Source organism: Mastigoproctus giganteus, chromosome 4, assembly GCF_048544385.1.
Source record: "Mastigoproctus giganteus isolate SK-2022 chromosome 4, ASM4854438v1, whole genome shotgun sequence".
NCBI lineage: Eukaryota > Metazoa > Arthropoda > Arachnida > Uropygi > Thelyphonidae > Mastigoproctus > Mastigoproctus giganteus.
The window spans coordinates 73,297,397-73,324,637 of NC_143578.1; the positions used below are offsets into that span (position 1 = coordinate 73,297,397).

Sequence of the window (27,241 nt, forward strand, 5' to 3'; positions counted from 1 at the left end):
ATCTCTACGGAAGCGATCACTTCCCCGTGATAACCTTGTTACGCAGTGGGAGACCATGTCTTCCTTTTAGGTTACCACGGTGGAAGATTGATCAGGCTGACTGGACTGCCTTCCAACATCAGGCAAATTTTGATTTTAGCACAGCCAGTCAAGAGCCTATCAATGATGCAGTTAAGTACATCACAGAAAATACTGTCCAAGCAGCTGCGAATGCTGTTCCATAAACATCTGCCCGGTTTCCACCATTTCCCAAACCTTGGTGGAATTCACAATGCACAGCAGCAAAAAAGGCTCAAAACAAAGCGTGGGGGATATTCCGCCGGTATCCTACCACGACCAACCTTATAGCCTTTAAACGTGCACGAGCCAAAGCACGGTATATCCGCCGTCAGAGTCAAAAGGAATCGTGGATCCGTTTTACATCATCTATTAACCAGTCTACCAACTCTAAGGTAGTCTGGGATAAAATCCGGAAAATGAAGGGAAAATATACATCCCACCCTTCTTCAATCCTAGATTATAATGGATGCGCTATTGCAGATCCAACTGCAATAGCTAATTCTCTTGGGGAAACATTCTCTAACATCTCTGCAACATCTTCGTATTCCCCAGAGTTCCTGGTCCTGAAACATAAACTGGAAAAACAAGCACTTAATTTTAAGACCATGGGCCTCTATCCCTACAACGGGGCATTCACTATAGAGGAACTGAAAAGAGCCCTCACTCTTTCCAGAGCAAGTGCTGTTGGACCAGATGGCATCCATTATGAAATGATTAAACATCTTTCACCAAAATCTATGGATTGTCTGCTCCTTCTGTATAACAGAATCTTTACCGAAGGGCAGTTTCCGGATTCCTGGCTAAAGGCAATCGTTCTTGCCTTTCCTAAGCCAGGAAAGGATCCAAAAGTCACCACCAATTATCGTCCTATTGCTCTGACTAGCTGTCTGTGCAAAATCCTGGAGAGAATGGTCAATTCTCGTTTAATGTGGTATCTCGAATCAAACGACCTTCTCTCCAACATCCAGTGCGGCTTCCGAAGGAACCGGTCCACTTTGGACCATCTTATTAGATTGGAAGCATCCATCCGGGATGCTTTCCTAAAATGGGAACACTTGGTGTCGGTGTTCTTTGACATGGAGAAAGCGTATGACACAACTTGGAGATTTGGCATTTTAAAAGATTTACATAGCCTAGGCCTAAGAGGGCATCTGCCCTTTTTTATTCAAAACTTTTTAGCCAATCGATCGTTCCAAGTTCGTGTGGGATCCTCACTCTCTCGCTCCTTTAGCCAAGAGGAGGGAGTACCACAAAGATCAGTATTAAGTGTCACGCTTTTTGCCATCAAAATAAATTCCATCACGGAACAACTTCCTCCGACTGTAAACGGTGCCCTCTATGTTGATGACTTTAGCATTTTTTGTCAGTCATGCAACATGAGAGTTATTGAAAGACAACTGCAGAAAGCCATCGATAGTCTGAATTCCTGGGCACTTGCTAATGGCTTCAGGTTCTCGCCGGAGAAGACCGTTTGCGTACACTTTTGTCGCAAGCGTAATCTTCATCCTAAACCTGAATTAAGGCTCGGACAAAATGCTATTCCAGTAGCAGCGAACACAACATTCTTGGGATTCATATTCGATAAAAAACTAACCTTTTTGGAACATATTCGTCAACTCCGCACAAAGTGCACACGTGGGCTTAACATTCGCTGCTCGCTCTCCTCTACATCTTGGGGAGCAGACCGATGTACTCTTCTTCGGCTTTACCGTGCACTTGTGCGATCCAAACTAGATTATGGGTCCCAGGTATATTCCTCAGCCAGAGACAGTGTCCTGCGGTGGCTGGACCCCGTCCATCATCAGGCCCTACGTATTGCTACTGGAGCATATCGCACATCTCCTGTCCAGAGCTTATACGTCGAAGCAAACGAACCACTGTTATCGCTTCGACCTAAGCAGTTGTCTTTAAAGTATGCTTTAAAACTGAAACCCCTGCCAGACCATCCTACGTGGCCATTCGTTTTTGAGCCACGATGGGAAAATTTATACAATACCCGTAAGACTGCCAATCGTCCTTTTGGTATTCGTCTCCAAGAGCTACTCAAAGAACTTAATATCAAGGTAGACAAGGTTGCCCAAACACCAAAGCAACCCTTTCCACCCTGGCATGCTCATGTCCCGGCATGTGACTTGTCCCTTAGAAATTGGGGAAAGTCTGACACTCCATCGTCGGTCTACCTGCAGCTTTATTCAGCACACCGAGCTGAACATTCTGACTTCGCGCCAGTTTACACAGACGGTTCGTAGTCGGAATATGTGGGATCTGCTGCTGTCTTTACAGACAGCTCTACATCGGAGCAGATTCCCTCTGAATGCAGTATATTTACTGCAGAGCTGCATGCTATAGAGTTAGCCTTGGATCACATTAGTGAATGCCAATACCAACGGTTCATTTTATATTCCGATTCTCTCAGCGTGTTACAGGCTTTAATATCTGTAAGATATAATCCTCATCCAGTTCTGTCTAGTATTCAGCAGAAGATTCACTTCCTCCTTGGACGTGAATATGATATCTGCTTCTGCTGGATTCCCAGCCACATTGGGATTAGGGGAAATGATTTGGCTGACACCGCAGCCAAATCAGCAATTCCCAATAATAACCGCTGCCTGTCAGTCCTCTTTACAGACTACAGGCAAATAATACACCAAAAGATATATTCCCAATGGCAGGATTCGTGGAATAGACAGACTGCGAATAAATTATATCGTATAAAGCCTGTTATTGAACCGTGGCAGTCTAGTCTGCGCAGGAATCGTAAGGAGGAAGTTGTTCTTGCCCGGACCCGCATAGGACATAGTCGTTTGACACATTCTTTTCTGCTGAGGGCTGATGACCCTCCTATGTGTGAGTCTTGTGGGACAATTTTATCAATTAGACACCTTTTAATCGACTGTCCAGATTTTAGCAATATCCGTTCTAGCGTTTTTAATCATCTGACTGAGCCGTATACACTCAGTCAGATGTTATCCGACAATGACCATGTGTCTGCTATTTTTAATTATTTTAAATCAATAAAGGTTTTTACTTGTATTTAATATTTACATGTTACTGTTATTTCCTTATTGATTTATCTTTTCTACATTTTATACCTTTGTTATTTTATATACTGACATGCTGGCCTAAGTAATTAGGTCAGTGAAAATTTAAATTTTTATATATGACCTTAGTTTGGCACATTATAGCCTTAGTAGCTAATGTGCCAATAAAAACCAAACAAACCAAACTAAACAGGAAAATTCAGAGGAAAATGCGTAGAACCTTGGTACAACGAGTTGCAATCCCCGCAAGAAATGTTGTATACCAGGTCATTTATTTGTGTTGCGAACGAAGAAAGGACTGAGCAATTTTTCAGTATAGTGTGTAGTTTCCGTATTGGCCTGGCCACAATATTAAATTCGGTATCTTTAAAAAATCTGATAAGTTGTTTGTGCCGCTGTTCACCATATGGGACAGAAATAAAGTATTTTTTAATATTACAATTGTTAGTTGGTATAGTATTTTTTATCCTATCCCTAGCTTGTACCCTAATTTGGTTTATTGTAGCAAGGGGATAACCCCTGTTTAAGAATCTGCTGGTTAATGTATCTCTGAGCCTAAAGCAGATTCCATCGTTGAATATTTATAGGCACTTAGAAATTCTTCTTCTTCTTCTTCTTTGGTCCTTAGCTGGCAGCTGGGGGAGGCGGTTGGCCACGCAACCAGTATGCTGCTGTAGGTGCCGCAGGGTTTCGGACTTGCTCTGTGATGTTCTTCCATACCTTACGATCCATGGCTTCAGTCCTGGCCTGGTTAAGGTCGAGACGTCGGCTCTTCAAGTCATCTTCCACTTGCTTGGCCCACGTTTTCCTAGGCGCAGTCCGTTGGATGCTCCATTGGGTGGGTCGTTGTCTCCAAAGGAGTGTGGATGGTATTCTGTTTGTGCCCATTCTACATAAACGTGGCCAAACCATCTGAGCCTTCGCTTCTGGATTTGGTCAGCAATGGTTGGTTGCTGTTGGCATCTGGCACGGATGGTATCATTAGTGATGCGGTTGCGAAGAGAGATGCCCAAGATCTGCCGCAGGCATCGCATTTGGAATACCTCAAGTTTGTTCAAATCTAATTTGAGACAAATCCATGTTTCCGATCCGTAAAGAAGAATGGGCAGAATCAAAGTCCGGAAGAGTCGGATTTTAGTCTTTGTGGAAATGTTGGTCCTCTTCCACAGACACCATTTGAGCGAGGCGAACGCAGTGGCCGCCTGTCCAATTCTGCTGTGGATTTCCATGGTGGATGCAACTTTCTTCTCCTGGACCAGCGACCCAAGGTATTTAAAGTCCTGCACTTGCTCGATCTGGACGCCTTCGAGATAGATGGTGGCTTGCGACCCATCTGTTGTCAGGGCCTTTGTCTTACCAGCATTGATCTTCAAACCGTATGGCCGGGCAATGCGGGCAATGTCGTAGAGGATGTCCGTGGCTTCAGCGTCGTTACCGGCAAGGATAGCACTATCATCAGCAAACATCAGGTCAGTCACATAGTGATCCTTGTCATATTGTATGCCCTGTCTGTTTCTGAATGCTTGCCTCATAATGGCGTCGACCACGATGTTGAAAAGCAACGGGGAGGCTACATCCCCTTGGCGGACTCCAGTTTGGATGGTAAATTCCTCAGATAAATCGTTCTGGATGCGCACCTGGCTGGTTAAACCGTTGTATGCAGTTTGGAGGAGTGTGATGACTTTTCGAGGTACATGTTCAACCTCTAGTAGTTTCCATAAGGCAGGCCGGTGGACACAGTCGAAAGCAGACTTAAAGTCAATGAAAACAATGACGGTTCGCTGTCCACACCGGATCCTCTCCTCCATCAGCTGACGAATGGCAAAGATTTGATCACAGCATCCTCGCCCAGGTCTAAATCCTGCCTGTTCTTCTCGACTGGTTTGCTCGCGATGTTTTTGCAGTCTTGACTGGATTGATCTTCATAAAGACCTTTCCGATGATGGAAAGGAGGCTGATGCCACGGTAGTTCTTGCAGTCCCGGTTATCACCTTTCTTGTGGATCGGTACGATAATGGCTTTCCTCCATGTTAACGGAATTTGTTCAGTGCACCAGATGGTTTTGAGGAGTGAGTGTAGTCGGCGAAGCAGTACATCTCCCCCGGCTTTGATCGCTTCTGTGGTGACTTGGTCCACTCCTGGTGCCCTGCCATTCTTCAGGGATTGTATGGCTGCTTTCACTTCTTCTACTGTATGCTCAACATCGACCATGGAGACCTCAGGGGGGTCGATCGAGAGTGCTGTTGCTGGCGGTCCCTGAGGTGGGTCGTGATTATACAAAGCTTTGAAGAATTCACTCCACCGTTGCAGGCGTTCGGATGGTGATCGCACGAAGGTCCCATCAGCATTCTTGATGTTGTCACTAGTCAATTTGGTCTTTCCACTCAGACATCTGAGGGTGCGGTAGAGAGTGCGATACTCGTTTTTGGATGCCGCCACTTCAAGATCGTCTGCCACTTGGTTCCAGTATGCTTCTCTTTCTGCTGGCATTCTTTGTCGGACTTCTCGGTTTAGCTGCCGGTACCGTTCAAAGTCGACCAACTTTGCCTGTTTCCGTTTGTCCACGAGGTCGAGGCACTCGTCTGATATCCATGGTTGCGTTCGACGTCGGGCAGGTGGACATAGGGGCTTGGCACATTCCAGGATGGCATCAGAGATCTGCTTTTCTTCTTCATTTATATCCTCGGGCACGGCCAGCATCTCGAAGCGGTTGGATAGGGCGATCTGATATGCCTGTTTGTTGGCAGCATTCATTAGCTGCCTCCAGTCCAGCTTGGCTGACCGAGATGATCTTTTTGCATGCCGTAATTTGAGCTGCACCTTAGCCCGGATGAGGTAGTGATCAGATCCGCAATCAGGTCCCCTCATGGCACGAACGTCCATGAGTGATGAGCGAAATCTGGCATTGATCAAAATGTAGTCCAGGATTGCTGAGTCCTTGCCAGATGGATTTCGCCATGTAAGTTGATGTTTTTGAGGGTGCTGGAAATGGCTGTTTCCAATGATCAGGTTGTTAGATGCGGCAAAGGACAACAAACGTAAGCCGTTGTCATTGATCTTCCCATGGCCAAACTTGCCCATTGTTGTTTCCCAACCAGATCTGTCCACGCCAATATGGGCATTAAAGTCCCCTGCGAGGATGATCACTTCTGTCTGCGGAATTGAATCCAGCGTATGTTGGAGCTGGTTGTAGAAGTCATTCTTGGTCGGGTCCAGGCTAGTCTCAGTTGGCGCATAGGCGGAGATAATATGGGTCTTGATGGTGCCCTTGACAGTAAGGACTGCCAGGCGGTCCGATATTGGTTGGAAAGCGATCACACTACTGGTGGCCTGAGCATCGACCATAAAGCCCACTCCTGCTTCTCGTTTCTCACCACCAGAGTAGAATAGCATAACCGCTTCATTAGGTGCTGGTGGTTGGATGATCATTGTTCCAGACCCGGTGAGCCTTAATTCGGATAATGCCGCGATTGATATCTTGCACCTAAGTAGTTCTTGGGCAATGATTTCCTTTTGTCCAACGTGGTGCCCCGTTCGAACATTCCATTCGCCAATGTTAATTGTCCTTTTCGGCGTAGTAAGCTTATTGCTGTGGCCAGTGATCCACTTCACACCAGCACCCTGGGTCCCCAGTGCTGGCGCATCGGCTACCCCGGATGCGGTAACATTGTTATAACAGCTTGTTCTGTGGCCAGTGGTCCACTTCACACCAGTACCCTGGGTCCCCAGTGCTGGCGCATCGGCTACCCCGGATGCGGTAACATTGTTGTAAGAGCTTGTTCCGAATTTCATGCGGTTTCCTGCCTAGTTTCCCCGGTTTCCCGGTTCTGGTCATTTCGGCAGGATGACCACCCTCCTCCTTTCGCAGCCGGGCTTGGGACCGTCCATGGCGGAGTTACTTAGAAATTGATTAAAGATAATAGATCTCTTGTAGGAGAACAGGTGATAGCTGTCATAATGCGGAAGCATACTGGTGTTTGTAGGTTTTCGGTACTCAAGACTCGAATAAAATCCGATTTAACATCTATCGGTGAGTTTTAATTATTTTTTATTTTTTACTGTAATGTAGGATTTGCGATTTTTTTGTTTTAATTGCTAGTGTATCATACGGAAGTGTTCTACGTATTATATTGAGGTAAGCTTCTCTTATTATTTTACAAAAATTGCATATCCTTAATATCATGCTTCATCATGGGGGTGGGTGGAAAGGATCTAGGTGGTTTCTGAAAATGTGGCGTATGTTTTTCGTTTCAACAGTGGTGTTATGCAAGCAGGAGAATTGGTGTATAGTATACAATTTATCTTATAAAAAAAAAATAATTGAGTAGTTTCAAATAAAGTTGACTATTTTTCTTCATTATTTTATTATTTCACTTTCTTTAAAAATAAATGTGGTAGCACTGAAAAAGTGATGCAAACAGGAAGTTGTTTTATTGTTCAACATGCCCACTTACATAACTGCCGATTTCTTTACTGCTATATGTTTTGAATTTTAATGTGGATAATGATGCAGATCAGATGTTAAAAACTGTAATGAAGGTACGTTAAAATTTGAATGGACATCACATAATAGATTTCTTTTTAAATTTCACCAACTCTTCCGCTTGATGGTTAATCATGCAGATTCCACACTTATTTTGTCCACTAGCTTGGTCTGCAATGATTTCTAATTAAGGAAACTTAAATTAACAGATACTCTATATATTTTGTTGGAGTTTAACTGTTTTATTGTTGGTATATGTTAAATTAACAAATATTACAATGGTAGTGCAGGAAAAATAAATTTCAGAAATTTGTGTGATGACTTAATTTAGATGTCGTTGAGTGTATTCCAGTTTTAGCTTTAGAAACAGTATTAGTATTAATCAATTCAGGAATAGGCTTTTTTAAATTCTGTTTGTTAAAAGCACAATTTAGAATGTTTAGAAAGGATCATATAGATAAAATTTTGTATATTGATGTGCATATTATTTATTTCAGTTATTATCCTGTTCCTGAGAAGAATCTGGTGTTCGTAGTTTTGCAACATCCAGCAGAATTTGTAATCCATGGTATTGCTTTGATTCGTGTTCTCAGTGGAACTGTCAGTGTACTAGGTCATTATTTGAATTCATCAAAACCTTTTCTACCATTTTATTCATCTGAAAGATTTGCTTGTATTACATTGAAGACAGAACATCCAGAATGCTTTTCAGAACCAATCTCACATGAACAGCATATTGCAGATAGACTGCAGGGTGTTGGTGCTGTGGAAGTACATCAAAACATTATGAATGTGTTTGACAGTCAGTCTATTTTATTAGTACTAAAAAAAAATTGTCAGGCACGAGATGTAGAATTTGCAACTTCTGTTTTCAAGAATGTGTTCCTGCCAGTTACTGAAATCAAGAAGAGCAATGTTTTGTTTCATGACTGTAGGAAAGATTTTGGCTTTGGATTGTCTTTAGTCACTAGTGAATCAAGATTTATTGAGAATGAGCAGCAAATTCAGTTAGCCGAAGGTTTAATTGGAAATATCAGTAATGCAAGTAAGTTTCAAATGTATTTATGAAAAACAAAAGATTATTTGCTTTTAATAAAATTTATCGTCTTGGAATATTTTAAAGGCACGTTATATATATATATCATGCATTATTTTAACATGCATACTCAAAGGGTGAAGAAGAATAAGTTAAGTTACTAGTTTTACTAAATAGAAAAGAAAATGTTATCAAAGGAAATTCCAGCATTCCATTTTAGATTGCATTTTCAGTTAAGAGGTATGCAAAGTATGTAAAATATAATTATGAAGTTAAATGCATGGAATAGTGCTTTGTTGGATAATTCAGCATAGTGAGACTCAACAAGAAAATAGATAACACCTTGATGTTAATGCAATTCTGCAGCAGTCTCTCAAACTAGGCGTATGAAACTTGGGTTTGTGAGCACTTCATAGGGAACTGTAGTATAGTAAAGTGCAGTCATCTGTTTCTCTCATTTAGAAAAGAAATACAGCTCAGTACTTCTCAGAACAGTTTTGTTAGTGTAGTGTTCAATGTATTATATCCTGAGACATTTCTGGGCCATAAAAAAGCATTTAAAAATGACTATTACTGGAAGATGGCAGCATAAAAAATATTACATTACATTGGTTTTTTTTTTTTTTTTTTTCACTCATTTGATATATTGTTTTTTGTTTCTTAAATGACTTGAGTTGGAATGCATTTTATAATTAGAATATGCAGCTATTACATTATTCAAAGTAATGAATATTGTTTATAATAAGTATAATAAGACTATAATAAGTACCTCAGCGTTTATAAAAATATTTCTAGAAGTGGATTTATAAGTACAGTAAACCCCCGCTATTCACAGTTTCGGGTATTCGGTTGCTGATTTAATATAAAATGAAACCTAAAAAAATGTGAATTTTAAAGCGCTGTGAACATTTTCTGCCATAAAAAAACATGGGTGTGGCTAAAATTATCTTTCCCGGTCAAAACAGCGCTCAGTGGGTGGGGGGAGAGGGGTGACAAAACCGTGGCATGGATGTTTCTCGCTAATCCTTGTTCAGTATGCTTTATGCGCTTATCTTGTAAGGTTTCGTCGTTTGCCTTTTAATTTATATGCTTATAAATTGATATGGTTACAAAAGTGATAAATCTACCGTTTTGCAGTGTTAAACAGACTTTTTCTAGTGTGTTAATGGAAGAAAGTGACTTTATTGTGGACAAGTTCTTTCTAACCCATACAAAAATATGGCTACGAATAACAAGGGAAATGTGAAAAGATCAAAGAAGGTGATGACATTAGCGAATTATATTTTGACTCTCTCAGCGAGTTAGAGGCTTTAATAACTGTGAGATATAATCCTCATCCAGTTCTGTCTTGCATTCAGCAGAAGATTCACTCTCTCCATGAACATGAATACGATATCCGCTTCTGCTGGATTCTCAGTCACATTGGGATTAGGGGAAATGATTTGGCCGACACCGCAGCCAAATCAGCAATTCCCAATAATAATCGCTGTCTGTCAGTCCCCTCTACAGACTAAAGCAAATAATACACCAAAAGATATACTCCCAATGGCAGGATTCGTGGAATAGACAGACTACGAACAAATTATATCATATAAAGCCTGTAATTGAACCGTGGCAGTCCAGTCTGCACAGGAATCGTAAGGAGGAAGTTGTTCTTTCCCGGACCTGCATAGGACATAGTCATTTGACACATTCGTATTTGCTGAGGGCTGATGATCCTCCTATGTGCGAGCCCTGTGACACAATTTTATCAATCAGACATATTTTAATTAACTGTCCAGATTTTAGCAATATCCGTTTTACCACTTTTAATCATCTGACTGAGCCGTATATACTCAGTCAGATTTTATCCGACAATGACCATGTGTTTGCTGTTTTTAGCTATTTTAAATCAGTAAAGGTTTTTACTTGTATTTAAAATTTACATGTTATTGTTATTTCTTTATTGATTTATCTTTTCTACATTTTATACCTTTGTTATTTTATATCTTGACATGGTGACCTAACTAATTAGGTCACTGAAAGCTTAAATTTTTATATGTCATCTGGTCTTGGCACATTATAGCCTTAGTTGCTAATGCGCCAATAAAATCTAAACCAAACCAAACACAGTTATCCTACCATTGAATCCAAGGCTGTGCAACTTCCTGCAGATGGTTGACATTCTGATGGAGGTTTATGGTGTGTGTCCTCTTGGACTGTTTATCATGTTTCCACAGACAGTTTTATCATGCATGAGGATAAACAACCTTCTTTATTGTTCATTGAATACATTATGTGAGTTTGTGAGGCAGTCTAGATATTTTTTCATTGAGATATCAACTATGATATTCTATCTTTGAATAACATTTACCACAGTGGGTTTTTGGAGGCTCAGACAAGGCTTAGATGCATGCCCAGAAAGGTTACTGATGAGGCATCTAATCACCATCCTATACTGGCTGCTAATGTACTACTGCTGCTCAGACAGACCCATGATATTTATATTGTATGTTTGAGGCAAAATGCATATTTGTGCGAGGGACTTCTGGCACAGTACACAATGTTTGTGAGGGGAGGAGTATCCAAACACTTACGGTCATATATTGAATACTGGTAGTCCTCAATTTATGACATTTCTGTTTTCCATTTTTCCTGTAGATGTTTATTGAACTAGTGGGAGAAGAAAAACAGGTAACCTAAGATTTTAAATCAACACAGTGTTGGCACTTGTCTGGAATAGTGCTTTGTTGGATAATTCAGCATAGTGAGACTCAACAAGAAAATAGATAACACCTTGATGTTAATGCATCAGACTCATGCTACTTTTCAAGGAAAAAAGCCAAATACAGTAGACTTTTGATTTTTGGGATAGATGGTAAAAAACAAATCCCAGATAATCGATTTCCCGGTTAATCCAAAAATACAGAAGTCCAGGACTTCTTACTTTGTCGAGTTTTACGTAACTCGGGAATGACTAATAATGTATTGCTACTATATTATTATTGACAAATCTGAATTCAGCGCGGTACTTGATTATTAGTTTAATTTTCTGATCCAAATCGATTGCTTTCCTTTTCTTGGTAGATTTACTAGTACTGCTGTCACTTATTCTCTTAGTCGGCGCCATGATAACAGTCAAAATGAATTTTCTGTAAAGAACTTCACAGGGTTAAGGTGAAAACTCACTATTATCACCCCACGCGAGCTCACATTTTACTAAAGCACATTTCTGGAGGTCACTACCAAAAAACAATTTGCACTTTCCGTGTTATTGGGCTTTTCTGTTCATGCATCTAATTATAAACGCTAGTTAACTCATCTTATCGCATTTGCGAAAATACCGATAACTGCAATTCTGTGGATTTTTACGTTATTATGGTGAAATGTGTGTCCCCTTCACTGAAATCTTTAGTCATATAAAAAAAAATCATAAATAAATTGTAAGAATCTTCTCTTCTTTCCTATTTTATTGCTTGTTACTCCTTATCTCACTTGTGCAATTTGTGCGTGCCGTGATCGTCGTTATTAATTGCTTATTTATTTATTTTTTTTTTTTGTTTTAAATTTTACAATCCTAAAAAATTTGCGTAAATCGGGGACTAACTGTATTGAAAAATGTTCAGCAATCTACATAAAAAATATGCCGATAGATAAAAAACAAAAAAACTTACCATGTACTACTCACGTGTCCAATACGATGCTTCCCTTTATTTTTTGCGATGTCAATATTAAATCTAATAGCATTCCTTTATTTTTTACAATGTTGTGTATGGTTTGGTCGCCAACATAATAGTTCATCATTAAAGATTTAACGGATGCACCATTTTCAAACTTTTGAATAATTTCAAGTTTTTGTTTAACCGAAGGCACAACTCCTTTGTGTTTACCCATCAATTTCGCGATTTCTAAACAAAAAAAAAAAATTTATTTACTATAAAAAAAATTTCGACATCCCTGACATAAATAACGAAACAAAATTTGTCTTTTTGCGGTGCAATGGAACACAACAATTTACGCGACGCTTTTTTTTTTTTTTTTTTTTTTGAGGGGCGGGTGTGAAGACATTGGGGGTTGCAAGATAATAGGTATATTAATCTCCATGACGACTTATAATGGCGCTTCTTGTCACTTATTTACGACTTGCAAAAAAATCTGTTTATACCTATTCTAGTTATTACTTGAATTTTATGATTTTTGGTTGAATTTTTTTAATTTGGAGTTTTGAAGTGTTCCGGTTAATCCAATCCTGGTAAATCGAGAGCGTAGTTGCAAACATATTGGTCAGTCACCTGACAGATTGTCACATGCAGTTTCTCTATGAAAACCATGAAAAAAATCACTTCACAAACTATTGCAGTAAAAGTTTGGCTATATTTAGGTAGGTAGAAAAAATTTCAGATTTAACATGGGAATGTTATATTTTCAAAACCACCTGTTAGGTTGCCTGCCGCTACCACCGGGTTAAAAACTGTCTAAGGCCATTTTTGCTTTTGTGAAAGCAAAAATGGTCTTAGACTCTTCTTAATCTCTTCCTTACACTTGACAGTAATTTTATCATAAAATAGAGGAAAGATAGAGAGAAGGTATAGGGGCTAGTACTGCTCTTATTATTATTTATTATTGTTGTTGTTAGCTGTATGTTGCAAGGAAGCCTGAGGCTTTTGGTGCAACAGCAAAAAAAATTTTTTTTGCCCGGGTGGGGGGGGAGGGAGGGAGGGAGGGAGAGAGAGAGAGAGAGAGAGAGAGAGAGAGAGAGAGAGAGAGAGAGAGAGCATCAGAAATAAAAGGAATTGCCAAGAAGGAGAAGAATGATATATCCGGCTCAGGACCCTGGGTGTGCCAAGCCCATACTCACCAGATGTGAGCTCTCCATGCAATGAGCATGGTCAGGCTTGGAAGTAACCAGTGTGCTGTGGTATTAGTAGGGGGGGAAATGATAATGGGGATGTGCTGCAGACTATAGGATTATGAATCATATGATAAGTACCACTATATGCTGGTAGATTTGGTGAGCAATTTCATGTACCTTGTTATGGGAGACTTAATCTATTCCTTATTGATTGGGTCAGCTGGAAGGGAATCGTTATTGGGTAAATTTTTAAGTTGTCTGTTAGCTAAAGTACTTAGGATAAGAAATTCTGGAACTGATTATCACTTGATTTGGTTAGTAACAGTTGTTAATAGAGGATGTTCTGAGTTGGGTATTGATGGGCAAGGTTTTGGTTCTTCAAAGAAAAGGCAGGGATTTTAATTTCAGGAGGTCAAGGTAATTACTGTGATAGTCTGAGATGCTACATGGTCTTTATGAACTGGAAAGACAGCTTGAGGATAGGTGAGAAACAGAAGAATTATGGAATGACTTCAGAGCTATCTTTGTGGAAGCTGCAAATGCTTGTGCTGTAAGATTCTGTTAAAATGATTGCTGCTTTAATAAAAATTTCACTATGATGAAATTATTTTGAGGTCCCACCCGCTTCACTTGTTAATAATGCTTTATAAATCTCATTCCAAGGCAGGCAGACCCAGGATGTATACCAGTGCAGAGAAATCTGCGTGTGTAAGACTTTTAAGTTTCTCCTTAGTTTAAACAAGAGAGCCTGTGCTTAAATGTCTTGATTTCCAAATGTGAAAATTATTAATAACACAATGAGTGGCCTTCATATTGTAAATACTGCTTTTGGAGGATTTGTTTGAAGAAAAACAATTGTAAGTTTGCAAAGATGCACACCTAGAGGGTGATATAGCTGAATGGTTAGCATGATCGTACAGGAATACATAGGTTTTTGGTTGACTGTGATTTGAGCCCATGTGACTTCTAAATATTGTAAAGATTGTATTTATTGTGTTTTATCAAAATAATTGCTTGTAAGCTCTTCTCACTTGTGATTCCCCTCCCTTCCATTTTTGCATGATTATTCTTGAATCTAATTTGCTATGGTTGATGCCTTTTCATATCTCCCCCACCCAAAGCATACAAGATGAAAATTTGCATACCAAGTTATTTTTTCCCTAGTGGAAAAAAATGCTTACATTGAAGTAATTATAGACCTGTGAGCTTAACTTCTGTTCCAGGAAAATTAATGGAGGCACTGGTTAAAGAAGCACTGCAGGATCATTTAGACAAGACTTCAGTTATAGCTCGGACACAGCATGGTTTTGTTAAGGGGAAGTCTTGCCTGACCAATTTGATTGGATACTATGATGCAGTCACAAAAGAACTGGATGCAGGGAATAGCTTTGATATTATATACTTGGATCTTAGAAAGGCTTTTGATACTGTTGCACATGGAAGACTGCTACACAAATTGGAGCAGTGTGACATTGGAGGCAAATTGCTGCTATGGATAAAGGGGTGGTTGAGGGGGAGAAGACAGAGAGTGGTAATCAATGGACACTGCTCATCGTGGACTAATGTTATTAGTGGAGTCCCTCAGGGCTCAGTATTGGGTCCATTATTGTTTTCTGTATTTATAAATGATATTGATGATGGTATATCAAGCTTAATGTCCAAGTTTGCAGACAATACAAAGGTTGGCAGGGTTGTCAAGGACACTACTGACACTATGCTGCTGCAACAGGATCTGGAAAGGTTGAGCAGATGGGCTGAGAGGTGGCAAATGAAGTTTAACATTGACAAATGTAAAGTACTACACATGGGAAACAGCAACCCCAGAGCAACGTATCAACTCTGTGGTACTACACTGACAGTGGTAGAGAATGAAAGGGACTTGGGGGTGGTTGTGCAGGCAAATATGAAGTTCTCTGAGCAGTGCAGATGGGCTGCAAGAGTAGCTCATGGAGTATTGTCAATGATATACAGGAATTTTTCCAGCAGGGATAAGGAGGTGATTATTCCATTGTATAAGGCAATGGTCAGGCCACACCTAGAGTACTGTATACAGGTCTGGAAGCCTCATTTCAAGAAGGATGTAGAGCTGCTGGAAAGAGTACAGAGAAGGGCAACAAGATTAGTGAATGGAACAAAGGGGTGCTCTTATGAAGAAAGGCTTAAGTTTTGCAAATTACAGTGTCTGGAGACTAGGCACCAGCGAGGTGATCTGATAGAGGTGTATAAAGCCTTGAATGGTTTGAGCATGCTCAATGCTGATGGGATTCCTCCTCTAGCTCAGAATAATCACCTGAGAGGGCATAAATTCAAATTGAGGAAAGACAGATGTAGGATAGACGTGCGGAAATTTGCCTTTAGCCAGCGGGTGGTTGGTTGGTGGAACAGACTTCCGTCCCTTGTCGTGGAGGTTGATAGCCTAAATAAGTTTAAGGCTCAGCTGGACAGGTATTTTGAACGAACAGAGGGGTGAAGTGGAAGTGGGTTTTTTTTTTTTTTTTTTTGGCTGGTGCTGCATAAGCTTGCTTTCTTGCATCAAATGCCTCTACTAATGCTAGTGCTAATGCTAAAATTATTCACTTGATAATCAAAATAAATAAATAAAGCACCTTAGAATTAGTAGCTTAATTTAATGAGTCTACTAATTCTTAGAATTAGTCTTAATGTAACTTCGATTGCGCTAAAGTTGGATTTTGATATTAATGCTCAAAACAATTAAACAATAAAAACAAAAATTGATACATTAATCAGTGATATATTACTATATTAATAAGTTATTTACTTTACTATATTTCACAAAGTTGGGATTATTAAAATTTTATTTTACAGTATTTCTTATAATTATGATAATCAAATAATCTAGCAGGGATAAGGAGGTGATTATCCCCTTGTATAAGGCAATGGTCAGGCCGCACCTTGAGTACTGTATATAGGTCTGGAGGCCTCGTTTTAAGAAGGATGTAGAGCTTTTGGAACGAGTACAGGGAAGGACAAGATTAGTGAATGGAACAAAGGGTTGCTCTTATGAAGAAAGGCTTAAGTTTTTAAAATTACTGTGTCTGGAGACTAAGCACCTGCGAGGTGATCTGAATGAGGTGTATAAAGCCTTGAATGGTTTGAGCATGCTCAATGCAGATGGGATTCTTCCTCTTGCTCAGAATAATCGCCTGTGAGGGCATAAATTCAAATTGAAGAAAGACGGTTGTAGGATAGATGTGCGGAAGTTTGCCTTTAGCCAGCGAGTGGTTGATTGCTGGAACAAACTTTCATCTGTTGTAGTAGAAGTTGATAGCTTAAATAGATTCAAGGCAGAACTTGACAAACATTTGGAGCGAGTGGATGGGTGAAATAAGGGGTTTTTTTTGCCTGATGCTACATAAGCTTGCTTTCTTGCATCATGCGCCTTTGCTAATGCTAATGATATATTTTTAAAATGATAATCTCTGAACAGACATTTTTAATTTTGTAGTACAGGTAAGCCTCGCATAATGCTAGTTCGATTAACGCGATTTTCAGTTAACACTATTTGAAAAATTATACCACTTTTCACTTTACACGATGCAAATTTCCAGTTAACGTGATCCTTTTTTTTTTTTTATTTTATGCAATAGTTGAAAAAGATTTGAATTGCGCGTTAAGCTTACTGCACGTCGTACGGTCAATAAACAAACGTTTTCCTGCTGCCCGCCTCAGTTTGTTCCATCAACCATTGGAAGAAGACGTGTTACTTTGTCTCCTGCTAATAAAGTCAATGCACACTTGCATAAAAATTCAAATTTTTAAATGAGCCAGATGAAAATGTTACCGCGAGGGAGATAACGGCAAGAGAATTAGATGAAATCTTTCGTATCGCAATCGCAGAGAACCTCAAACAAAAGGTTTGAGGTTTTCTGCGATATTTATTCCGCCAGGGCCCAGAGAAGTTTGTCGTCGGCTATCGGAAATTGATTGATGAAAAGAGAAAGTCAACACTGTTCAAATATTTCCGCAACAGTCATTTCTTCATTGTGTATTTTATGTCAGAGGTTGCCAAACTTTCTCGGTTTACAGCGTCCTTAGTGTCTCAGTAATTTTTTCAAAGCGCACCCAGACCAAAAGAAATACCTAACAGTTCCGTTTAGTAGTTAGGTCCAAACAACTTAAAAAGAAATGCTGAAACTGTGAACTATCTCGAGCTAGTAGTTTGCGCGGTGTCCGACAGGTGTCGAATATTGCTGTTTCCCTCGAAAATTTAAAATATTCCGCGGTGCGCAGTTTGGGAACCGCTGTTTTATGCAATAAACATTTAATTCCATAATTATTTTCATTATCCTTTAAATTGTATACAGTTAAAAAATTATTTAAAAGGTATTTTTAAAATTCTTTATGGACATTCCAGAAGGTCAAGGACCAATTATAATTTTTCCTATTGATTATTATATTCGATCAACGTGTTTCCGTTTTGCGCGATGCACTCGTGGGACGAATTAATCATGTTAATTGAGGCCAGCCTGTATATGTATTATTGATTTCAAAGTCAATATTTAGGAAAAAATAAAGTGGAAATTCCTACTTATTTTATTAGAAAAATGCATATGAATAAATAAACAGTTTTTTAAAATAAATTTCTGCGGTGTTCATTATAATGAAATTGCAACCCAAGACACTCAAGAAGTTGTAATAGAATTTTAATGTATACCATTAAAAAAATATTATGAGGAGGATGCCAAAGTGATAAATAAACATATGATGCAACAAAGCAAGCTTAATACAGCATCAGCCAAAAAAAAAAAAAAAAAGACCTTACCATTTTACCATTTTCTCCAAAAGTTTGTCCAATTCTTCCTTGAATTTATTTAAGCTATCAGCTTCCAAAATGACAGATGGAAGTTTGTTCTAGCACTCACTAAAGACTAATTTCTGCTCATCTATTCTACAACTGTTTTCCCTCAATTTGAATTTATGCTCCCTTATCGGCATAGTCTGAGCAAGAAGAAGAATTTCAACAACATTGATTTTTCTTAATACATTTAAGCCCTTAAACATCTCAATCAGATCACCTCACAGGTGCCTGTGAGGTGATCTGATTGAGGTGTTTAAGGTGATTGATCTGATTGAGGTGCCTACTCTCCAGATGCTGCAGTTTATATAACTGAAGCCTTTCTTGGTAAGAGCACCCCTTTGTTCCCCTCACCATTCTTGTTGTCCTTCTCTGTACTCGTTCTAGCAACTCTACATCCTTCCTAAAATGTGGCCTCCAAACCTGTACGCAGTACTCAAGGTGTGGTCTAACCATTTGCTTATACAAGGGGATAATCACCTCCTTATCCCTGCTACCAAAATTCCTGTACAGGTAGTTCTCGACTTTACGAGTTAATTCGTTCCTAGCGCACACTCGTAAAGCGAAAACTCGTAAAGTGGGAATTTCTTTCCCATAGACATAATGTTAAAAATAGACGTTATGTTATCAACAATGAAATTAGTTTATGTTTAAACAATGATTGAAATATCCAAAGAAATTAAAACTTAGCCTGTAAAATCAAACAAATTATAATAATAGAGAAATTATTTATGACTTACAAATGTTAAAAAATATTTATTCTTCATCATCATCGACTAAATCACACTCATTGATCACTCATTATTGGCTCGGCACTCGTTGGTTTTTTGCACAAGGAGTCGTCTTCGTCAGAAATATTTCAAGAGGCGTTTGTTTCCAAGATAATCTTCTCTTTTAATTATAAATTTCACGATTGCATGCATAAGCATTTTTTAACGGCACACACAAATTGCAACTAACACGATTCGCGTGGAGTAACAAGTTTACAAAGCTTTAAAAAAAGGAATGAAGAAGATTCTGAAAATTTATTTATATTTTTTATACGATTGAATATTTCAGTAAAGGAGAAACACATTTCACCATAATAATAATGTAAAAAACCACACAATTCCAGCTATCGGTATTTTCACAAATGCAAGAAGATCGAGTTTACTACCCATTTATAATTGCTTGCAATAAGTAACAGAAAAGCCCAATAAACCAGAAAGTCCAAATTGTTTTTATTGTTTTATGGTAGTGACCTCCAGAAATGTGCTTTAGAAAAATATCACAAAGGCATTCAAAATTGATTCTTATAACGGAACGTATGATGATGATGAAAGTGTAATGCATTTTAATGATTTGAATTGGTAACTAATACAATCAAATTGTATTGGTAACTAATACAATTAATACAATTTACTAATACAAAAAAAAATTGGTAACTAATACAATTTACAAACCACGCTCACCACCTTTTATATGGCCTTAAGGTCATGCTCGTGACTTTAAAAATGACGTTTTAAAGAGATAAATAGCTTAGTTATACAGCGAAAATTTTAACTTCCGAGATCTTGAAATGAATTACAAAAAAAACAGTGCTATTGGATTCACATTATGATATTTTAACAATACAGTGGTGTTTCTGGAACTGATTAATATTGTAAAGCAGGGTACACTGCATTGTATAGCAATGCACGTGGTGTGGAATGTGGAATTTATGAAAGTTTAACATTCGTTTTTTGCAATTAAATGTCATATTTTCGATTTTGTTGATACTAGATACTTGGAGAAAAAAACTCGTAACCCGGGAACTCATAAAGCGAGAACTGCCTGTATATCTTTGACAAGATCCCATGACCTGCTCTTGCATCCTGTCTGCACTGCTCTTGTAAACTTCATATATGACTGCAAGATTACCCCCATGTCTTTTTCATTCTACACTACCTGAGTGTAGGTGCCTTCGTAGCCAGGTGGGTAGGAGCAGCAGTGCAGGAGCAGTAGCACATAATCTTCAGAAATTAAAATGAATAAAAGATTAATGCTAAATATTTACAGTAAAAATTGAAAAATATTTACAGTAAAATATTGAAAAATATTTACAGTAAAATATTGAAAAATATTTACAGTAAAATATTGAAAACAATTAAAAAGTTTAGGAAGGAAGCTGACAGAACTTTTTGACCATGTGTCGTGATCACAGGAATGGAAATTACGGGGTATGTGTGAGCTTAAATCTTAAATAGATTATTTGTCTTCGCACATGCGCATAAAAGACCATGATTATTTGTCTTCACACGTGTGTAAAATACCACAAATCGGAAATTAGATATGGACAGCAAACATTAATAGAATTCTCATATAATTTAATTTTGATGGTTTCTGCAATTAATAGTCTTATATAATTACGTTGGACACTAAATGTTTTGACCTCATTAAATAAAAATGTATGGTTTTCATTAGCAGCATGAAAGGCTAATTCGGAAGCTGAACAAGAAGCAGAAACTGAGGACGTATGCTGTTTTTCTCAAACATTCAGAGGAAATCACATTGAGTTTTGGTACGATGAATCACAATCACAGGTGGCCATACCAATACATACCAGGTATTGGTATGGCCACAATCTTAAATTTGATATCTTTAAGCTGCTTATACCACTGTTCAACGTATGGGATATAAAGTATTTTTTGATGTTACTATTGTTGGTTGGTGTAGTTTTTTGTATCCTATCCTTAGCTTGTACCCTAATTCGATTTATTGTAGCAAAGGGGTAATCCCTGTTTTAAGAATCTGCTGGTTAATATCTGTATTTCTGAGTTTAATTACGTTGGACACTAAATACTTACGTGTCCAACATAATTATACGAGACTTAATTGCAGAAACCATTGAAATTTAATTACATGAGAATTCTATTAACGTTTGCCGTCCATATCTAATTTCCAATTAGTGGACTTTTATGTGCATGTGCGAAGACAAATAATCTCTCTATTTAAGATTCAAGCTCACATATAAACCGTAATTTCCATTCCTGTGATTCACAACATATGGTCAAAAAGCTCTGTCAGCTTGAGGAAGGAAAATCGTTTTTCAAAATTTACGTTAAATTTTTTAATTAATTTTTTAATCGCTTTTTTGAATTGTTTTCAATTGATTTTTTATTGTAATAATTTTGCGTTAATCTTTTATTCATTTTAATTTCTGGAGAGTATCATATGGAAGTGTTCTACGTATCATATGGAAGTGTTCTATGTATCATATTGAGCTAAATTTCCCTTATTCTTCTTCAAATATTGAAATCAACGTAGAACATATTGGACATCATAGCTCTGTTATATACTATCAAAGTAGTCTTCCATGTGCAACAGTATCAAAAGCTTTCCTGAAATCCAAGTATATGATATCAAAATTATTTTTTGCATCCAGTTCCTTTGTAATCACATCATAATACCCAATCAGATTTGACTCATAATAATCACATCATAATACCCAAACAGACGAGACTTCCCCTTGACAAACCCATGCTGCAGTCTTGTCTGGATGATCCTGCAATGCATCTTTAACCAGTGACTCCATTATTTTACCCGGAACAGAAGTTAAACTAACTGGCCTGTAATTACTTGTGTCAACCTTAGATCCCCTTTGTGAATTGAGGATACATTTGTACATCTCTAGTCCATGGGTACCTCTCCTGATTCCAAGGATGCTCTCGTAATTATGGCTAAGGGTTTTCTTACTTCCTTCGCCACCTCCTTCAGTATAAATGGATAGATCCCATACCCCCCCTCCAGGTGCCTTTCTTATGTTTAACTTCAACAATTTCTTCTCCACTTTGCTCTTAGTTATTACAAAATCATTTTTAGCTCCCTGTTACAGTTTAATAAGCTTCTATCCGCCACTTCCCTACAGAATTCCATGAGGAATTCTGTAGGGAAGTGGCGGATAGAAGATGCAAAATACTCATTCAATTTGTTAGCTATCTGAGCAGGTTATCAACAGTTGAATTATTGATAACAAGTGAGCCAATCTGATTCATCCCCTTCCTTCTAGAGTTTATATAAGTAAAGAAGTCTTCGTTGTTTTTCTTTTCATCTTTTGCCAAAGATTTCTCATAATCTGCCTTCGCTTGCCTAACCTCCTTTACAGACTAGCTTATATCTACCGTAGGCTTCTGTGTCGCCTAATAATTTGTATGCATCTCATGCAGTTTTCTTCTCTGCCACGAGTCTCATTAGTTCATCTGACATCCATTTGGGCCTAAACCTTGGAACAGTATTTCTTAGTTGGTATGAAAAGCCTAGTAGCTTTCAAAATTAATTCCATGAATGCTTCCCATTTAGAATTTGCTGTTGGTAAAATTATCAGTTGTCTCTCGAACATGCTGTAGAAAATCATCCATTAAATCCACAAGTTCCAGTCAATATCTGGGAAGTTAAAATTCCCCATTATAAGACATTGTGATATACTGGCCCACTCTTTCTCTCTTGTGCCCGGTGTAACATAAGTTATCAGCATCATATCTTAAAGATTATTAATTAAATATTAACTACATTTTATTTATTTATTCATAAATTTCATTATGAGCATAATTAAAAATTTCATTCTTCTCAGATACGACACTTAATGAGTCCATTGATCTAACTCTTAAGACCAACATATAGTTGCCCTTGACTAAATACAGTTTTCGGAAAGTATAAGCATATTCTTTCAAAAGTCTGTCCCTGTGACTTGTTGATGGTCATTGAAAATGCTAAACGTATAGGAAGCTGCCTTCTTTTGAATATGAAAGTCATGTTTGTATCAGATGGAATAAGAGGTATTCATGGTATGAGAACAGTATATGAAGTTTCGAAATCTGCCAACATTTCATTATTTCATATTATATAAACTTTGTAAAGTTTATATAAACAAAATGTCGGAATCACAGAGATATTAGCTACTGTGACCAAGTAAACACAGATGGAGAAATTTACTGGAAGGCGTGGATCACTCACTTCTCTGAAAAACATGCCTGTTTGTCGGAATAAAGGGGAACCACAACACAGGTTGACCAGAGGCTATTATCCGTGTCGGGAATCTTCTTAATCCTCTGACTGGCTATGGAAAGCATATTGACTAGTACAACTTCTCGGTATGTGACTTCATAGGTTTTTCAGACACCACTAACATTGTGAAATGGTAATCCCTTTCACCCTTAATTCACACTGTCTAATTACTTAAAGGCCAAAAGTGAGAACATGCATACAAAGTTCTCTCTTAATCTGTTTGTTACATGGAAATTTTCTTTGTTCGACAGAAACCATTTTAATTGTAATTACCAAGGGTAATTCAAAAAAATTCAATATAAAAAAGTTGGTTAAACAGAGGTCCGACTGTAATTAAATCAAAAAAGAAACAATTTTAAAATACATAACTGATCGATTGTGTCATTAAAATGCTGGGGATTGGGTCCCGCTCACCCCACCATAGTTTCGGCTCTGGATACCGAATAATTAAATTCAGGATTTCATTTGTGAAATAAATGATTGTCTCAACAATAGGCTTGCAAATTTTCAAAAAAAAATAACGGGCTCTTGCGAGCCCACTGTAGCTCACCACTGCATGTATTCCCTGTAACCAGCTCTTGAGACACTACTCAGACTCACTGTCTGAGTAGTGTCTCAGACAGTGGGTCAAATGAAACTTTTCCATCATGACAGCATTTGGTATATTTATTCGATGTGTTTAACTCATGCACCCAGTATCTTGCATTGCAATACTCACAGTTGTAACACATTTCCTATGTCATACTCTTCCACATTAATTACAGCTTGATGATTATTCGCATCAGGTACTTCTATTTGATTAGTCCTACGGTGTTTCACCTGTCTTCTCATTTCCAAATTTGCTTCTCTTTCTTCGATGTTTTCAGTCTGTATTTGAAGTTTAACATTGACAAATGCAAAGTTGGAGTAGTTCCCGACTTTACGAGTTAATTCATTCCTAGCACACGCTCGTAAAGCGGGAATATATATCCCTTATAGATAATGTTAAAAATACGGATTACGTTCTCAACAATGAAATTAGTTAGTTAATTAGTTTGTTTAAATAATGATTGATTTATCCAAAGAAATTAAAATGTGGTCTATAAAATCAAGCAAATTATAATAATAAAGAAATTATTTATGACTTACAAATTTTAAAGAATGTTTATTCTTCATCATCATCATCGATTAAATACACACTCGTTGATCACTCATTATTGGCTCGGCACTCGTTGGTTTGTTGCACAAGGAATCATCTTCTTCAGAAATGCTTCAAGAGGCATTTGTTTTTAAGATAATCTTCTCTTTTCTTTATAAATTTCAATAACATGCATAAACATTTTTTAACAGAATGCACAAATTGCAACTAAGACGATTTTCATGGAGTAACAAGTTTACAAAGGTTAAAAAAAATAATAATGAAGAGAAGATTCTGAAAATTTATTTGTTTTTTATACAGTTGAAGATTTCAGTAAAGGGGAAACACATTTCACCATAATAACGCAAAAAAACACAATTCCAGCTATTGGTATTTTCGCAAATGCGATAACATCGAGTTTACTACCCGGTTATAATTGCTTGCAGTAACAGAAAAGCCCAATAAACCGGAAAGTGCAAATTGTTTTCCTGTTTTATGGTCGTGACCTCCAGAAATATGCTTTAGAAAAATGTCACAAAGCTGTTCAAATTTGCTTCTTATAACGTTATGTTCCGATAACGATGAAAGTGTAGTGCATTTTAATGATTTGAATTGGTAACTAATACAGTTTGCACTGAAAAAAAGACCTTTTAGAGAGAAAATTTCAACTTCCAAGGTCGTGGAACGAATTACCAAAAAACTGTGTTATTGGGTTCACATTGCGATGTTTTCACGATATGATGGTGTCTCTGGAATGGATTAATATCGTAAAGCGGGGTATGCTGTATTGTATAGCTACGCGTGTGGTTTGAAATGCAGTATTTATGAATGTTTAACATCCATTTTTTTCAATTAATGTTCATATTTTCGATTTTGTTGATACTTGATAATTTGAAGGAAAAAAAACTCGTAAACCCGCAAACTTGTAAAGTGAAAACTGCCTGTCTACATGCACGGGTTCTTGCTCTTATTTACCCTAACACAGTCCATGTATTTACTTATTTCATGATGACTCCCAGCAGTTCTTGAAATACCCAGCAGCTTGTTTTCCAGGTTGCCGCTCATTCCAATAGAAGCAGTGCAAGAATCACTTCTGCCTGCGGCTACTGTTAATCTGTTAGTCTGTGAACTCCCCCAAGCTACCAGTTTTCCGACCCACCTAACATTGCCTTGATAGCGTTAGCAAATATTATTGCACCCTTTCTAGGTTTATCCCATCCCTATAGAAGCAATCTCTCCTGTTAACAAGCACAGACCACGCTGAGAAAAATTCTATCCCACGAGCCCTGAAATCCCTCCAGGGCCGAACTGATTGGCAAGGCTCTCATATACTCCCTCCTATCATGTCTGGGCAGAATTGCAGACACTTTCAAATTTAACCCTAACTTGCAACCTTTTTTTCAACATCTCCAGTCCATGGGTACCTCCCCTGAGTCCAAGGAAGCTCTCATAATTATGGCTAAGGGTTTGCTTACTTCCTTTGCTGCCTCCTTTAATATAACTGGATAGATCCCATCCACCCCAGGTGCCTTTCTTGTGTTTATCTTCAACAATTTCTCCTCCACTTTACTCTCAGTTATTACAAGATTCTTTAGCTTACTGCTAGAGTTGAATACACCTCTGGCATTCCCCTCGCTGAATAACTCCTCATGTGTGAATGTCGATGCAAAATATTCATTTAGTTTGTTAGCTACCTGAGCAGGGTCATCAACAGTTGACCCATCAATATCAAGTGGACCAATCTGATTCATCCCCTTCCTTCTAGAGTTTACATAAGTAAAGAACTCTTTGCTGTTTTTCTTTGCATATTATGATTTAGTTTGAAGTTAATCTTTGCATATTATGATTTAGTTTGAAATTTTTTGCATATTTGATCTGTCAGTTGACTATGTCTACATTTAAATTTGCATGTTGATTGCTTTGTTTGTGTATCATCTACAGAGAGTAGTGGCTATGGCAACTTATATTTCTTAGTTAGTGTTCTGTTCATTATTTCTGTTTGTTTGGTTGGATTGTATGAAGGCCCAATTGTATTGATCCAACCAAGTAAATATTTAATTAATATTTACTTGCAAAAAAAAAAAGTGGTGATCATTCTTTGGTAGTTGTGGGGATGCATCTCCTGGAGCTGGACATTGTACATTTGTGCTGCTGGAGTCAGTGTTCTTTGTTTCATTTTTATTTTTATTTTATTTCTAGGTTACTTGGTGCATAGGAGAAGTCTCATCTTGCCATATTTAACCTAAAAATAGCAGCAGAAACGTGCTGCATTTATAGTGTGGTTTTAATGTTTTTTTTTTTTTCTTTAAGCCTTAGTGGTAGTAACACTCACTCCCCATAGTAAAACTATAGTTGAAAAAAATGTTGACCTATTGATAAGGTGAAAAGATGGGTATTTGCAACTAATGAGATTTGCAAAGGGGATTGCCCATACAAGATGAGACTGATCACATAGGCTTTACAGTTTGATAACTAGATATTTTAAGACAGGAGAATATGATGGGGAGCCTGAGAGAAGATATTAAAATGAGCAGATGCAAAATTTTCACATTAAATACCACTAATAACCATTGAACATTAATTGAAACTAAGAGGCAAAAATTATAGACCATAATCCTACAATGTTTTCCTTTGTCCAGCAAGCTGTTATTAATCAGTAGAGTTTGGATTTTTATGACCTTAAAAATGTCAAAACATTATGAAAATATGTCATTAAATTTAACCAAATATGACCTTAAATATGACAAAATAATTTACCTTTACATACCGTATAAATGATAATATTTACTTTATTTATTCTTTTAAAGTTGTACGACTTGTTATACAAATTTCTAA

The 27,241-nt window shown here is 37.8% G+C and overlaps 1 protein-coding gene across 1 annotated transcript in view; it reads left to right on the plus strand.

Moving 5' to 3' along the window:
- LOC150086833 (polynucleotide 5'-hydroxyl-kinase NOL9) overlaps window positions 1-27,241 on the plus strand; it is a 176,081-nt gene that overhangs the window by 31,370 nt on the left and 117,470 nt on the right. Inside the window, exon 3 of the mRNA XM_090371608.1 lies at window positions 8,082-8,629. Within this exon, the coding sequence (XP_090227734.1) occupies window positions 8,082-8,629 (548 nt within the window). The remainder of the gene's footprint in view (window positions 1-8,081; window positions 8,630-27,241) is intronic.